Source organism: Macrobrachium nipponense, chromosome 11 (genome assembly GCF_015104395.2).
Source record: "Macrobrachium nipponense isolate FS-2020 chromosome 11, ASM1510439v2, whole genome shotgun sequence".
NCBI lineage: Eukaryota > Metazoa > Arthropoda > Malacostraca > Decapoda > Palaemonidae > Macrobrachium > Macrobrachium nipponense.
In genome coordinates this window covers 100,458,211-100,471,186 of record NC_061087.1, presented here as the reverse complement: position 1 = coordinate 100,471,186, position 12,976 = coordinate 100,458,211, and the positions used below count along the sequence as shown (strand labels likewise).

General features: G+C 39.5%; 2 protein-coding genes and 1 pseudogene across 2 annotated transcripts in view; 1 reads left to right on the top strand and 2 right to left on the bottom strand.

Annotated features, from left to right (window-relative positions):
* LOC135209592 (phosphatidylinositol-glycan biosynthesis class F protein-like) overlaps positions 1–342 on the bottom strand; it is a 102,645-nt gene extending 102,303 nt beyond the window's left edge. The window contains exon 1 of the mRNA XM_064242280.1: positions 334–342. Coding sequence (XP_064098350.1) covers positions 334–342 — 9 coding nt within the window. The remainder of the gene's footprint in view (positions 1–333) is intronic.
* Positions 343–3,813: 3,471 nt separating this feature from the next.
* On the top strand, positions 3,814–7,554 carry LOC135209585 (probable cyclin-dependent serine/threonine-protein kinase DDB_G0292550). The gene is made up of 2 exons (XM_064242267.1): positions 3,814–4,334; positions 7,362–7,554. The coding sequence occupies exons 1-2, from the start codon at positions 3,814–3,816 to the stop codon at positions 7,552–7,554; spliced, it is 714 nt and encodes a 237-aa protein (XP_064098337.1).
* A 249-nt stretch (positions 7,555–7,803) lies between these two features.
* Positions 7,804–12,178, bottom strand: LOC135209577 (uncharacterized; annotated as a pseudogene).
* Between the last annotated feature and the right edge of the window lie 798 nt (positions 12,179–12,976).

Sequence of the window (12,976 nt, the reverse complement as noted above, 5' to 3'; positions counted from 1 at the left end):
TTGATCAACCTCGTCAGTCGAAAGTGCTAATTATTCGATCTCTCCAGTCACCACCAGACACTCAGAATGAAAGTGATTTCCATCATTCAACGACTCCGTTGAATCAAAGCAAAACATCTGAACAACACTACTTGGCGTTTTAAGCTTCGTGAATCACTGAAATATTAACTATAAAATTCAAGCTTCGTGATCACTGAAATATAAACTCTATAAAAGAGACACTTTTCAACAACGTCGTCCAAGAGAATCCTCCCGGCGCGAGTCCTGGCCTCCTGCTCAGGAAAACTAAGATGAAGAAGAAGAAGCGCAACTCGAAAACGTAAACAAACTCACCAGCTTCATCTTGCTTCTGCTTTCAAGTTCGGTCTGCAACTGGGCATCCTGAGGGACGTGCCCAGCCCCGTTTTATAGGTGTTGCCCGAGTCCGCATTGGGGTCAGGAGACGTGCCGTGGCCCCCCCTCATACCACCAGCAAATACTACTAGTACTACTTCTTCGTCTCGCAGCAGCAGTGCAACATACCCAATGGGTGGGCATGTCTTTGAAAGATTGCTGGTTCCTGGGATGTGAGTGACCTTAGAATGGAAGTGAGTGTGAGCTTTAGATGGTAATCGTCGTTCATTTAAAGTTGCTTTCGTGTTTCTTGCGTGTGCTTTGGCAAGTTCATGACCTCCTGTCTCTTGCTTTCAGACTCTATCATTCTGGATAATTGTCATAAAAAACTAATTGAGGCGGAGAATGTCTCTATAGCTGTGTTTGTCTTTTTTTTTATTTATTTTTTTTTTAGCCAGGTATGCAAGCTGTGTTTAAGCTATTGGCTCTGCTAGGAGCTTGTGTAGCGCATATAATTATTAGTGATTTGTAGACATAACTTTTGTAAGATGATGATATACGTCACTGCACATAAATTTTATATATTTATAAGTGACTGATATCGACTTGATTGCACTGATCAAACTCGATCCAATCAAGGAGACTGTTCTTGTTGTTGCTGAATTATTTGAGGAGTTAGAGATGTGTATTTCTGGTGATAGAAGTTCATTCTCGACGTGGTTCGGAAGTCACGTAAAGCCGTTAGTCCCGTTGCTGAATAACCACTGGTTCCACGTAACGTAAAAACAACATACAAACAAACAGACTATACAGAAACACAAGCTCTCTCCAGCCATGTGTATGAACAGCTTATACCCAAACCTTCAGAAGACGGACGAGCTTCTAAAAACCTAAAATAAATAATAAGAAATTTCTTCCATGAAAACAGAAGAATAAAAAAAAAATAAAGTTAAAAGAGGAATAAAATAAAAAGGTCAAACAAATAATTAGAAGTCACCCGATTATGAAAAAAAATATAAAACTGAAAGAGGGAAATGAAGACAGCCTTATAAAACATTAAAATGTAGAAGAAAAACAACTGAAGGTTAACCATGTTAGAAAGAGAGAAGAAAAAAGCAAAATCGTAAAGAATATCTTTATAGATACAAAGATAGAAACGATAGAAAAATATATTTACAGTGATGTCAAAAAATTATTCGAAGATAAAGAATAAATATATATCTATAATGATATGATGAAGAGGATGGCAAGATGCAGAAGAGAATGTTTTTACAATGATAACGGAAGAAATGACACTGAGATGCAGAAAATGATATTCAATGGGATTATGTAGAAACAAGAAGCTAAGGTACAGAAAAAAATATAATGTATATAAATGATGCTAAGATGTATGTAAGAATATATTTACGTCGACAAAGTAATGTTAAGATGCTGGAGGGGACATATTTATAATGAAGACAAAAAATGATGCTAAGATGCTAGAGAACATTATGAGGACAATGATAATGAAGGTATGATGTAAAGATGTGGTTATAAAGTCTTTAAAGTCAAAATGATTATGAAAAAAATAATGACGATAAGTCCAACTATCAGAGTTACTATAGAAAATTAATGATAATATAATAATAATAATAAATAATAATAATAATATTAGAAATGTGTATAAAAATTAAATTATTTAATTGCTTTATACCGTAATTATAGAAGTTAATAATTATAGTAAAAAGAATCCATCACCGGTACTTATACTACTAAATCTCTCGCCCATAGTAACTGAAATCCAATACTACCAATATTATTGCTACTACTACTACTACTACTACTACTACTACTACTACTTTTACTGCTATGACCGGTGTCCCTACTGACACACATCGATAAGTCATCCACCTCAGCCACAGAAGCTACTATGACCTACCGTAACCTTTTGCCTTCAAACCAGTCTCGTTTTTGGGGTGGGGGCGGGCCAGCGAGCTTCCAGATCTCGTCTGTTCAAAAAGTACTCTGGATTTAATCTTCTTTCGTGTTTATGATATTTATTATCTTTAATGAAGGGACTTTTATGAGGCAGTTTGATTTACGGTAGTGAATTCAAGTATAGTGTTCCCATTTTTTTTTTCTTCATTTTTTTGTTCAAAGAGCCACGTTCGTTTATTTTATTTATATTTATTTATTTATTTTCACTTTTCAATTGTGCTTTTATGTTGTTTTTTATCTTTAACTATACTTTACTGCTTTTCCTCATGTATTTTTTTATTTCCGTTGTGGGTTAGTGCCATCAGTGCACCTCACGCGGTGCACTGTAGGCATTACTTAAGGTTCTTAGCTGCAACCCCTTTCAATCCTTTTACTGTACCTCCGTTCGTATTCCCTTTCACAGTGCAAATGCGAAGTCTTCCTCCTGTTACGCCTTTCAAACCTCTTACGCTCAATATCCCTTTCAGCGCTGAATGACCTCATAGGTCCCAGCGCTTTTGGGCTTTTGGGCTAAGCTTTGTGTACCGATTTTTTAATGGCAACCTTTAAACAGCTAATGATGACCCTTCCCTGGAGGAGGGTCGTTCAAAACGGCGACCCTGACTGAGGGGTAAGCTGAGAGGATGAAGGTGTACCATGTGATTCGTCAGAAGTTTTATTTTTTTTTTTTACGTAATGGAAGAAATAAAGATATAGGTGCATATGTTCTGTTATATATATATATATATATATATATATATATATATAGTTTTTATTTATATGCATGTATATATTCATAAGTACACACACACACACACACACACATATATATATATATATATATATATATATATATATATATGCAAATCTATTATCGAGAAAAAATTCCCTTCGGTTAAGCATATATGAAAAAATATCCTTAATTCCGAGGTAGAGCGAATTAGATATTAAAGCACATTGTAGCTCGTTATACTGTATATGAATCACGGATATGTGATATGACACACACACACACCACACACACACACATATCTATATATATTATATTTGTTTTTATTTATATGTGTTGTGTGTGTATATGCATGTATATATTCATATGCACATATATGTTTATAGGCATATATATATAGTATATATATATATATATATATATATATATATATATATATATATATATATATATATACATATACATACATACATATATATATACTATACACACAGACGCCAAAATACTAAGAGAGAGAAAGAAACTGCTCTAAGAAACGATCCATTTCCTTCAGGCATCTTGTTTTTTAGACACAGTGTACAAAACAGGTTTTTAATATGCTAGTCTCAACGTTATATCGAAAACTCTTGTGAGAGGAACTTACCCTATGTGGGCTGCTAGATTAATCGAATATGTTTGGTAGTTAATGCTATGCTTCTTTCTTATGGCTAAAATTTTGTGATATTGTATATATATCATGATATATTTACATAGATGAAATTCTGTAATTAAAATTCAGTCACGCTAACGAGCGAATGATCCTTGGCATCGTTGGTTACAACTTATTTGTAAACAGTGACAATAATGGGCATTCCTTTGTAAACAGCGACGATAATGAGAATTCCTTTGTAAACAGCGACGATAATGAGAATTCCTTTGTAAACAGCGACGATAATGAGAATTCCTTTGTAAACAGCGATGATAATGAGAATTCCTTTGTAAACAGTGACGATAATGAGAATTCCTTTGTAAACAGTGACGATAATGAGAATTCCTCTGTAAACAGGGACGATAATGAGAATTACTTTGTAAACAGGGACAATAACGAGAATCCCTTTGTAAACAGGGACGATAATGAGAATTCCTTTGTAAACAGGGACGATAACGATAATTCCTTTGTAAACAGTGACGATAATGAGAATTCCTTTGTAAACAGTGAGATAATGAGAATTCTTTTGAAAAACAGAGATAATAATGAGAATCCCTTTGTAAACAGTGACAACAATGAGAATTCCTTTGTAAACAGCGACGATAATGAGAATTCCCTGTGTAAACAGTGACAATAATGAGAATTCCCTTTGTAAACAGTGACAATAATGAGAATTCCCTATGTAAACAGTGACAATGATGAGAATTCCGTTGTAAACAGCGACGATAATGAGAATTCCCTTTGTAAACAGTGACAATAATGAGAATTCCCTGTGTAAACAGTGACAATAATGAGAATTCCCTTTGTAAACAGTGACAATAATGAGAATTCCCTATATAAACAGTGATGATCCAGTAATTGAGAAAAGTTCCTCTGTAAAGGAGTGACGAACAATGAGAATTCTTTTTAAAAACAGAGATAATAAGGAGAATCCCCTTTGTAGAACATCCCCTTTGTAAACAGTAAGAGGAATTCCTTTGTTAAACAAGTACCATAAATGAGAATTCCTTTCCTTTGTAAACAGCGACTATGATAATGAGAATTCCCTTTGTTAAAACAGCGAGATAATGAGAATTCCCTTTGAAAAATAAACAGTGACAATAATGAGGAATTCCTCCTGGGTAAACAGGGACAATAATGAGGAATTCCTCTGTAAACAGGTTACAATAATGAGAATCTCCCCTATGTAAACAGTGACAATAACGAGAATTCCTGTGTAAAGAGTGACAATATGAGAACCCTCAGTGGAACTAAACAGTGACAAGTAATGAGAACTTCCCTTGTGAAAGAGTGACATAATGAGAATTCCCCTTTAAAACAGTGACATAATGAGGGAATCCCTTTGTAGAACAATCAATAAATATAATCCCTTTTAAACAATAAATAAAATAAAAAAGGAATTTCCCTATATTAAACAGTGAAGTAATGACAATTCCCTGTAAAGAGTGGCGATAAGAGAATTCCCTTTTTAAACCGTGACAAAATGAGAATTCACTTTCGTTGAACAGGACAATGATGAGGAATCGTTTGTTAAACAGCGATGATAATGAGAATTCCCTTTTTAAACAGTGACAATAATGATAATTTCCTTTGTAAACAGCGACAAGAACGAGAATTCCTTTGTAAACAGTGACGATAATGAGAATTCCTTTGTAAACAGTGACAAATAATGAGAATTCCTTTGTAAACAGTGACGGTAATGAAGACCTCCAGTTTCATTGTAAATGTGAGTGAGTGGATAGTCTTCGACTTCGAGGAAACTGAAAAAAGGGGTTGGGTCGGGTGGCGGGGGGGGGGCGGGGGGGGGGGCGGGGGGGGAGATCAGGTGATCCAGAGAATCATGATGCAAAGGATAAATGTGGAATTGGTAATTTGGTTGAGCGTAGAGAAAGTGAGATAGATACATAATCATTGATGTATAATGTATATCATTCTTTTTAAGGACTAGTCACTATTAAGTTTTTTATGGAAAATTTTACGTGGCTTTCATACGCATGGTGAAATTGGATAGAATATATATATATATATATATATATATATATATATATATATATAATATATATGAGTATGTATCTAATAGCGTTTAGGATGAAGAGATATAGTGCATAAGCAATGTATCTTGAACAGGTATAGTGTTTAGTGTTATGGCTTCTAAGCAGTGTATCTTATTTGGCATATTGTTTAGAGAATATCCTTTTAAGCATTTGAGTCGTTATGTTTAAATATTTAGCTTCTAAGCAATATATCTTAGTTTGTATAATGTTTAGAGAATTTCCTTCTAAGCATTTGAGTGGTTATGTTTAGAGATTTAGCTTCTAAGCAGTGTATCTTAGTTGATATAATTTTTAGAGAATATCCTTCTAAGCATTTGAATGGGTATGTTTAGAGATTTAGCTTCTAAGCAGTGTATCTTAGTTGGTATACTGTTTAAAGAATATTCTTCTAAGCCTTTGAATGGGTATAATATTTAGAGATTTTGCTTCTAGCAGTGTATCTTAGTTGGCATTATGTTTAGAGAATATCCTTCTAAGCATTTGAATGGGTATGTTTAAAAATTTTGCTTCTAAGCAGTGTATCTTAGTTGGTATAATGTTTAAAGAATATACTTCTAAGCCTTTGACTGGGTGTAATGTTTAGAGATTTGGCTTCTTAGCAATGTATCTCATCTGGACTGATGTCTTGAGATTTGGCTTCTAAGCAGTGCAAGACAATGGTAAACGTGTTTAGAGAAATATGCTGTCTAAACTTATCTGAGAGAAACTGTAAATTCTCTAAGACCAGTGAAAACCTGGTCTTAGGAAACTGAAATTAGACACCAGATTTTCACTGTTCAAAAGAACCTTCCCATCCTCTCTCTCGAGTGCCTTCCTGAACTTTCTATAACAATCACGAATAGCATTAAAGGATTTAAGAAAAAGCAAGTAAAAAATTAACATAAAAGTTTATTAACAGTTGAACAACGTGTACTTCATGTTGAGCATTTTATTCTTGAGGTCAGCGTTCAGTATTTCTCTCTTTGGCGAGCTTGAGGTATAACAGTTTGAGGGTGAGTGAGCATAGGTTTACTCCATCCCAAGGATCACTGATTATCCTGTAGGAGAGGTCCTTAATTTATAGTATTCATTGTTGTTGTAAGGATGTTGACTCACAGATAGAACAGGTCACCTGTAGGTTGTATCTCCAGATCACTGGTTACAAATTTTACAACTCCTGGGTCAGCATAGGTTGATTCCTTTTCAGTAGTACAACACGAACCTTCTGATGCTAATATTTTGCTTAATTGTGGATGTGGTTATATTTTTGTTACAGCAACCCCTTGGTCAACATAGGTTATGATTCCTTTCTGTAGTACAACAGGAACCCCCAATTGTTAATTGATAATTTGGTTGATTGTGGATAAAACGGTGTGAGGTATCAGGCTGAAAGGCTGAACTGAGTAAGCATTGCAAAGCAAAGATCAATATTGAAGGAAGGGGGACATTGAAGAACTACAACATTCCCTTATTTAAAGGTCTGACCAGGCACTGGGCCAGAGAGCAGAATTTGAGCTGGGTGTTGACCGGTTACGGGGGAGGAAAGTACAATTGGTGTGGGTGCGGTGTTAAGCACCGACGCCGTAGGTTGAGCTGAAATGAGCAATGGAAACTGAGACAGGCCAGGTGCTCCTGACAAGAAAGTGGCTGGAGTGAAAGTTGGAGAAGGTTGTGCAGTTTGGGGAGCTGAGACGGATGCTGGGACAACAAATGCAAGTGGAGCTGGACCAACATTAGTGGGTGCAGCTGGGGCAGGGGTAGGCGCCGGAGCTACACGTGGAGCAAGAGTAAGGGCAGGTGCTGGAGCAACTTGAGGAGTGGGAGCAAAGGCAGATACTGGGATGAATTGTGGAGTAGGGGCAGGAGCAGGGCCAGGTGCTGAAGGAAACTGTGGAGCAGGAGCAGGAACAGGTGCTGGAGCTACACGTGGAGCAGGAGCAGGAGCAGGTGCTGGAGCTACACGTGGAGCAAGAGCAGGAGTAGGAGCTGGAGCGAATTGGGGAGCAGGTGCTGGAGCAACTTGAGGAGTAGGAACAAAGGCAGATACTGGGATGAATTGTGGAGCAGGGGCAGGAGCAGGGGCAGGTGTTGGAGCTACACGTGGAGCAGGAGTAGGAGTTGGTGCTGGAGGAAACTTGGAGCAGGAGCAGGAGCAGGGGCAGGTGCTGGTGCTACACGTGGAGCAGGAGTAGGGGCTGGAGCAACTTGGGGAGCAGGCGCAAAGGCAGGTGATAGAATAAATTGTGGAGCAGGGGCAGGGGCAGGGGTGGGTGCTGGAGCAACACGTGGAGCAGGAGCAGGGGCTGGAGCCACTTGAGGAGCAGGGACAAGTACTGGAGGAAACCGAGGAGCAGGAGCAGGGGCAGGGGCAGGAGCAACTTGAGGAGCAGGAGCAGGGGCAGGTGCTGGTGCGACACGTGGTACAAGAGCAGGGGATGGAGCAGGAGCAGGGGCAGGGGCAGGGCAGGAGCAGGAGCAGGGGCAGGGGCAAATGATGAAACAGGTGACTGAACTGGAGCAAATGCTGTGATGGGTGTCAGCACAATGGGGCGACTAGCGGGAGTTGCTGGTGCTGACAGAGGCTGGGGAGCTTGAACTGGTGCGAGTGGCTGTACAGGAACAGAAATACGTACTGGGGAAGGAGGTGGAGCTGGAGCAGGTGCTGGGGAAACACGTGGAGCAGGAGCATGGGAGCAGGTGCTGGGAAAGCAAAGGTGCTGGCGGTTGGTGAAAAGCAGGGGCGGGAAGCAGGGCTGGAGGCCGGAAGGTAGGGCTGGGAAAGCACGTGGAGGGGCGGCAGGGCAGGGGCAGGAGCAGGTGCTGGGAAAGCACGTGGAGCGGGAGCAGGGGCAGGAGCAGGTGCTGGGAAAGCACGTGGAGCGGGAGCAGGGGCAGGAGCAGGTGCTGGGAAAGCCACGTGGGAGCAGGAAGCGGTGGGATCCAGGTGGCAAGGGGCTGGTAAAAAACACGAGTTTGGAGCGGGGGAGCAGGGGCAGGAGCTGGAGCAGGAGCAGGTGCTGGGAAAGCACGTGGAGCAGGAGCAGGAGCAGGTGCTGGGAAAGCACGTGGAGCAGGAGCAGGAGCTGGGGCAGGTGCTGGGAAAGCACGTGGAGCAGGGGCTGGAGCAGGAGCAGGTGCTGGTGAAACAAGTGGAGCTGAAACAGGGTTGGCTGCCGAGTGTGCTTGAGCTGCTTGTCTAACATGAGCTAAAACATTTGGCAGTGCAACCGATGGGAATGAAACTGGAGCTGCTGCTAGAGCTGGGCTAGCTGCTACTGGAGCTGGAGCTGGGCTAGCTGCTGCTGGAGCTGGGCTAGCACGGGGCGTAAAGTAAGTGGTGCTTGGTGCAGCAGGAGCCTTTGCTGCCTGTCCACTCAATAAGGGGTTAGCAGGTACATTGGCAGTATACTGAGGTAACCCATATGTTACCCCGAGTAGGATGGTCACCAAAATCTGAAATGAATGTTTATATGAAAATTGTAAATAATTTTCTAGTAACAGGTGCTTTGTATAGTTAACACTCATGATTATTTTAATTAGTAAGTTAATATTTTGTTCATTTAAGATTCCACAATTAACTGTTGAAACTCAATGTGGATTTTTGAAATAGAAAGCAGATCACTAGCGATCACAGTTGATTTATTTAGAGATTTTCACAATGAAAGAAATCGGTTTTGTCAACTTGTTTTACCTCAAAACGGTTTTAATTTCATTGGGAAGAGAGTGCTAATAGAGGCATCTGGAATAGGAACTGAGGAGGAGGAGGAGGTGGGGGAGGAGGTATGGAAAAGACAGAAACTGGAACATTCTTTTTTTTGTAAATGGGTGGGTCATACGTTTTCTCTTGGTCTAAATAAACTTTTCCACGGATGTAAAGATTAATGGAATAATATACTGGTACAAGAGACAGGATTAAAATTCATACTCTAGTCTAGATGAACTGAAAGAAGGATCAAGAAATAAGATATGGAAAAAGATCATAGTTGGTGTACATAAAAGTGATAGACACAAATATCCTCCTCGAGAGTATTCTCTCTCTCTCTCTCTCTCTCTCTCTCTCTCTCTCTCTCTCTCTCTCTCTCTGTATACCCGAAATATTAGAAGAACGTAGAAGCCAGGTCCTGTAACACCAAATGCTTCAAAATAAGTTTTAATGTTTTGTTATCTTTAATGTTACTAATTTAATTATTTGTTTGTTTACAAGAGACTGAAGCTCTTGGGTCACCAGAGAGTCATCTCTCTCTCTCTCTCTCTCTCTCTACAATTTGAAGAGTTTCTTCTCTCTTTACGAGCTTGGCATCAAATCGACCATTCTTCTCTCCCCAAGAGACTCGAAATCTAGAAGGATATCTATAACTATCTCTTTCCCAGGCATCCCCGTTGTTGTTGTTTAAGATTAAGCTGGCTTTATGCCAGCACGGGCTCTTGCTCACAGAGCAGCCCGTAGGAAGGCATCCCCACTGTTTATTTTCTAACTTTTTTGGGGGGGGACCATAGACAAAAACTGGACCAAACTGGGAAAGGGGGAGACATATTGGCCCATCCTTTATCAACAACAGTACCTTCGTCCTTTCACTTTCGTCGTTTTTGCAAAGAAAGTAGTGTTATGTTCCTCTCTCTCTCTCTCTCTCTCTCTTTCTCTCTGTTCTGTAATTCTCTCTCCCTCCCTCTCACTTTCTCATAAACCATCTTCCCTCTTGCACTTTCGTAGCTCTCTCTCTCTCTCTCTCTCTCTCTCTCTTCTTCTCTATCTCTCTAAATCCTCTGTCTCATGCCATCTTTCTCTGCCGCTTTCGTAGCGCTCTCTCTTCTCTCTTCTCTACTCTCCTCTTCAATAAACCCCCCCAATCTCTCTTGCACCTTATTCGTAGCGCTCTCTCCTCTCTCTCTCTCTCTCCTCTCTCTCATGAAACAATCTTCGTCTTGCACTTTCGTAGCGCTACTCCTCTCTCTTCTCTCTCTCTCTCTCTTCTCTCTCTCTCTCTCTCCTCTCTCTTCATAAACTATCCTCTCTTGCACTTTCGTAGCGCTCTCTCTTCTCTCTCTCTCTCTCTCTCTATCTCTCTTCTCTTCTCTCTCTCTCTCTCTCTCTCTATAAACCATCTTTCTTTGCTACTTTTCCGTAGCGCTTCTCTTCGCTCTATCTCTTCTCTCTCCCTCTCTCTCTTCGCTGCTCTTTCGTAAAAGCCGTCTTCTCTTGCACTTTCGTAGCGCTCTTTCTCTCTCTCGCTAAATCCATAAACCATCTCTCTTGCAGCTTTCGTTAAGCTCTCTCTCCTCTCTCTTCTCCTCATTTGTTCATAAACCATCTTCTCTTTGCAACTTTCGTAAAGCGCTTCTCTCTCTCTCTCTCTCTCTCAAAACATCTCTCTTCTGCACGTTCGTTAGCGCTCGTCCTCTCTCTCTCTCTCTCTCATAAACTATCTCTCCTTCTCTTTGCACTTTCGTATCGCTCCCTCTCTCTCTCCTCCTCCTCTCTCTCTCCTCTTCTCTCATTAAACCATCTCTCTTTGCACTTTCGTAGCGCTTCTCTCTCCTCTCTCTCCTCTGTCTCTCTCTCCCTTTCTACTCTCTCTCTCTCTCTCTCTCTCTTCATAAACCATCTCTCTTTTACTTTCGTAGCTCTCGCTCTCTCTCTCTCTCTCTCTCTCATAAACCATCTCTCTTGCACTTTCGTAGCTCTCTCTCTCTCTCTCTCTCTCTCTCTCTCTCTCAAACACACACACACACACACAACCCTGTTGTGTTTGAGACCACTTGCTGAAAAAAACGAGCCCAAATTAGGAAAAGGGTCTTATGGCCCACCCTTCCCTTGATAATGGCTGCTCCTTTCACTTTGTCTCCATAAATATAACACACAGTGTTTATTTAATTTGCTGTCAATTATATTCGTCAGTCTGGTCGGAAGTAACACATACACACACACACTCACTCATAGACGCGCATACGTGTCTGCGTATGCATGTATATATGTATATAATAGAAAAATAAGTATGTATGATTATGCTTTTATGCACACACGACAGACACACGTTCATACAAATACATTACACAAACACGCATAAGATATACAATACATACATACATTATATATATGATATATATATATATTATATATATATATTATCTATAATATATATTATCTATAATATATTATGTGTTGTGAGAGAGTGAGTATTTACATGCTTGTGATATACATGATCTTATGTATAAGAGCAAACTTACAATTTACATATTTTACTGTTTTATTTATTTGATTCATGCTCGTGCATGTGTTAATGACAAACACTCCAACTGGGCCAACGTTCACAAATAATATTAAAAAAAGTGACAATATCTCGTCAGCTAACTCACCAACTTCATGTTGTTTACCCTTCCAGGTCCCGACAAGGTATGCTGAGGGAGAGGGTACTTCTGCCCGTCTTTATAGGTGCCCATCGATGCCCTCCCAGAATTAAAAGGTCAGTTCCTATTCCTTTCATATTCGCTAACACCTGTGGAATACATTTTCAGGACTGTGTTAAGGGGGTCGCTGGTATTTTGTTTATGTAGTGTGCTAATGTTCGTCATATTCGTAAGTGTTAATATGCGTTATATTCGTGCATGTCATATACTAGGTCATTTTCGTATGAGCTAATATGCGTAAGGCCGCGTTAGGCTATATATTTTTTTTTCTCAACCTGTCATGGTTCGCGCCAATCATTTGCATATGGTTTTTACCTTCACATTCACATCATACATACATACATACATACATACATACATACATACATACATACATAAGTATCTCTTGCGTTTGATATTAGTTTATGGGACTTAGAAATCCACCTGTGTATGATTATTTTGACCATAACCCTTCAGGTGAACAATGTACGTATTATAACCCTTAAAACCCTTCAGGTCAGATGAAGAATGTATTAAAACCCTTCATATGAAGAATGTACGTATTATAAACCTTCAGATGAATAATGTATTAAAACCAGTCAGGCGAAGAATGTATTATAACCCTTCAGGTGAAGAATGTATTATAACTTCAGGCGAAGAATGTATTATAACTCTTCAGATGAAAAATGTATTATAACCGAATGTATTATAACCCTTCAGATGAAAAATGTATTATAACCCTTCAGACGAAAAATTTATTATAACCGAATGTATTAATAACACTTCAGATGAAAAATGTATTATAACCGAATGTATTATAACCCTTCAGATGAATAATGTATTAAAACCAAT

Bases quoted from the DNA above. Each gene is read 5' to 3' on its own strand.
- LOC135209585 (XM_064242267.1), top strand. From the start codon at position 3,814: ATGATCCTTGGCATCGTTGGTTACAACTTATTTGTAAACAGTGACAAT. The intron at 4,335-7,361 runs GTGACAATAATG...AAACTGAGACAG, and splicing joins GAGAATTCCCTGTGTAAACA to GCCAGGTGCTCCTGACAAGA.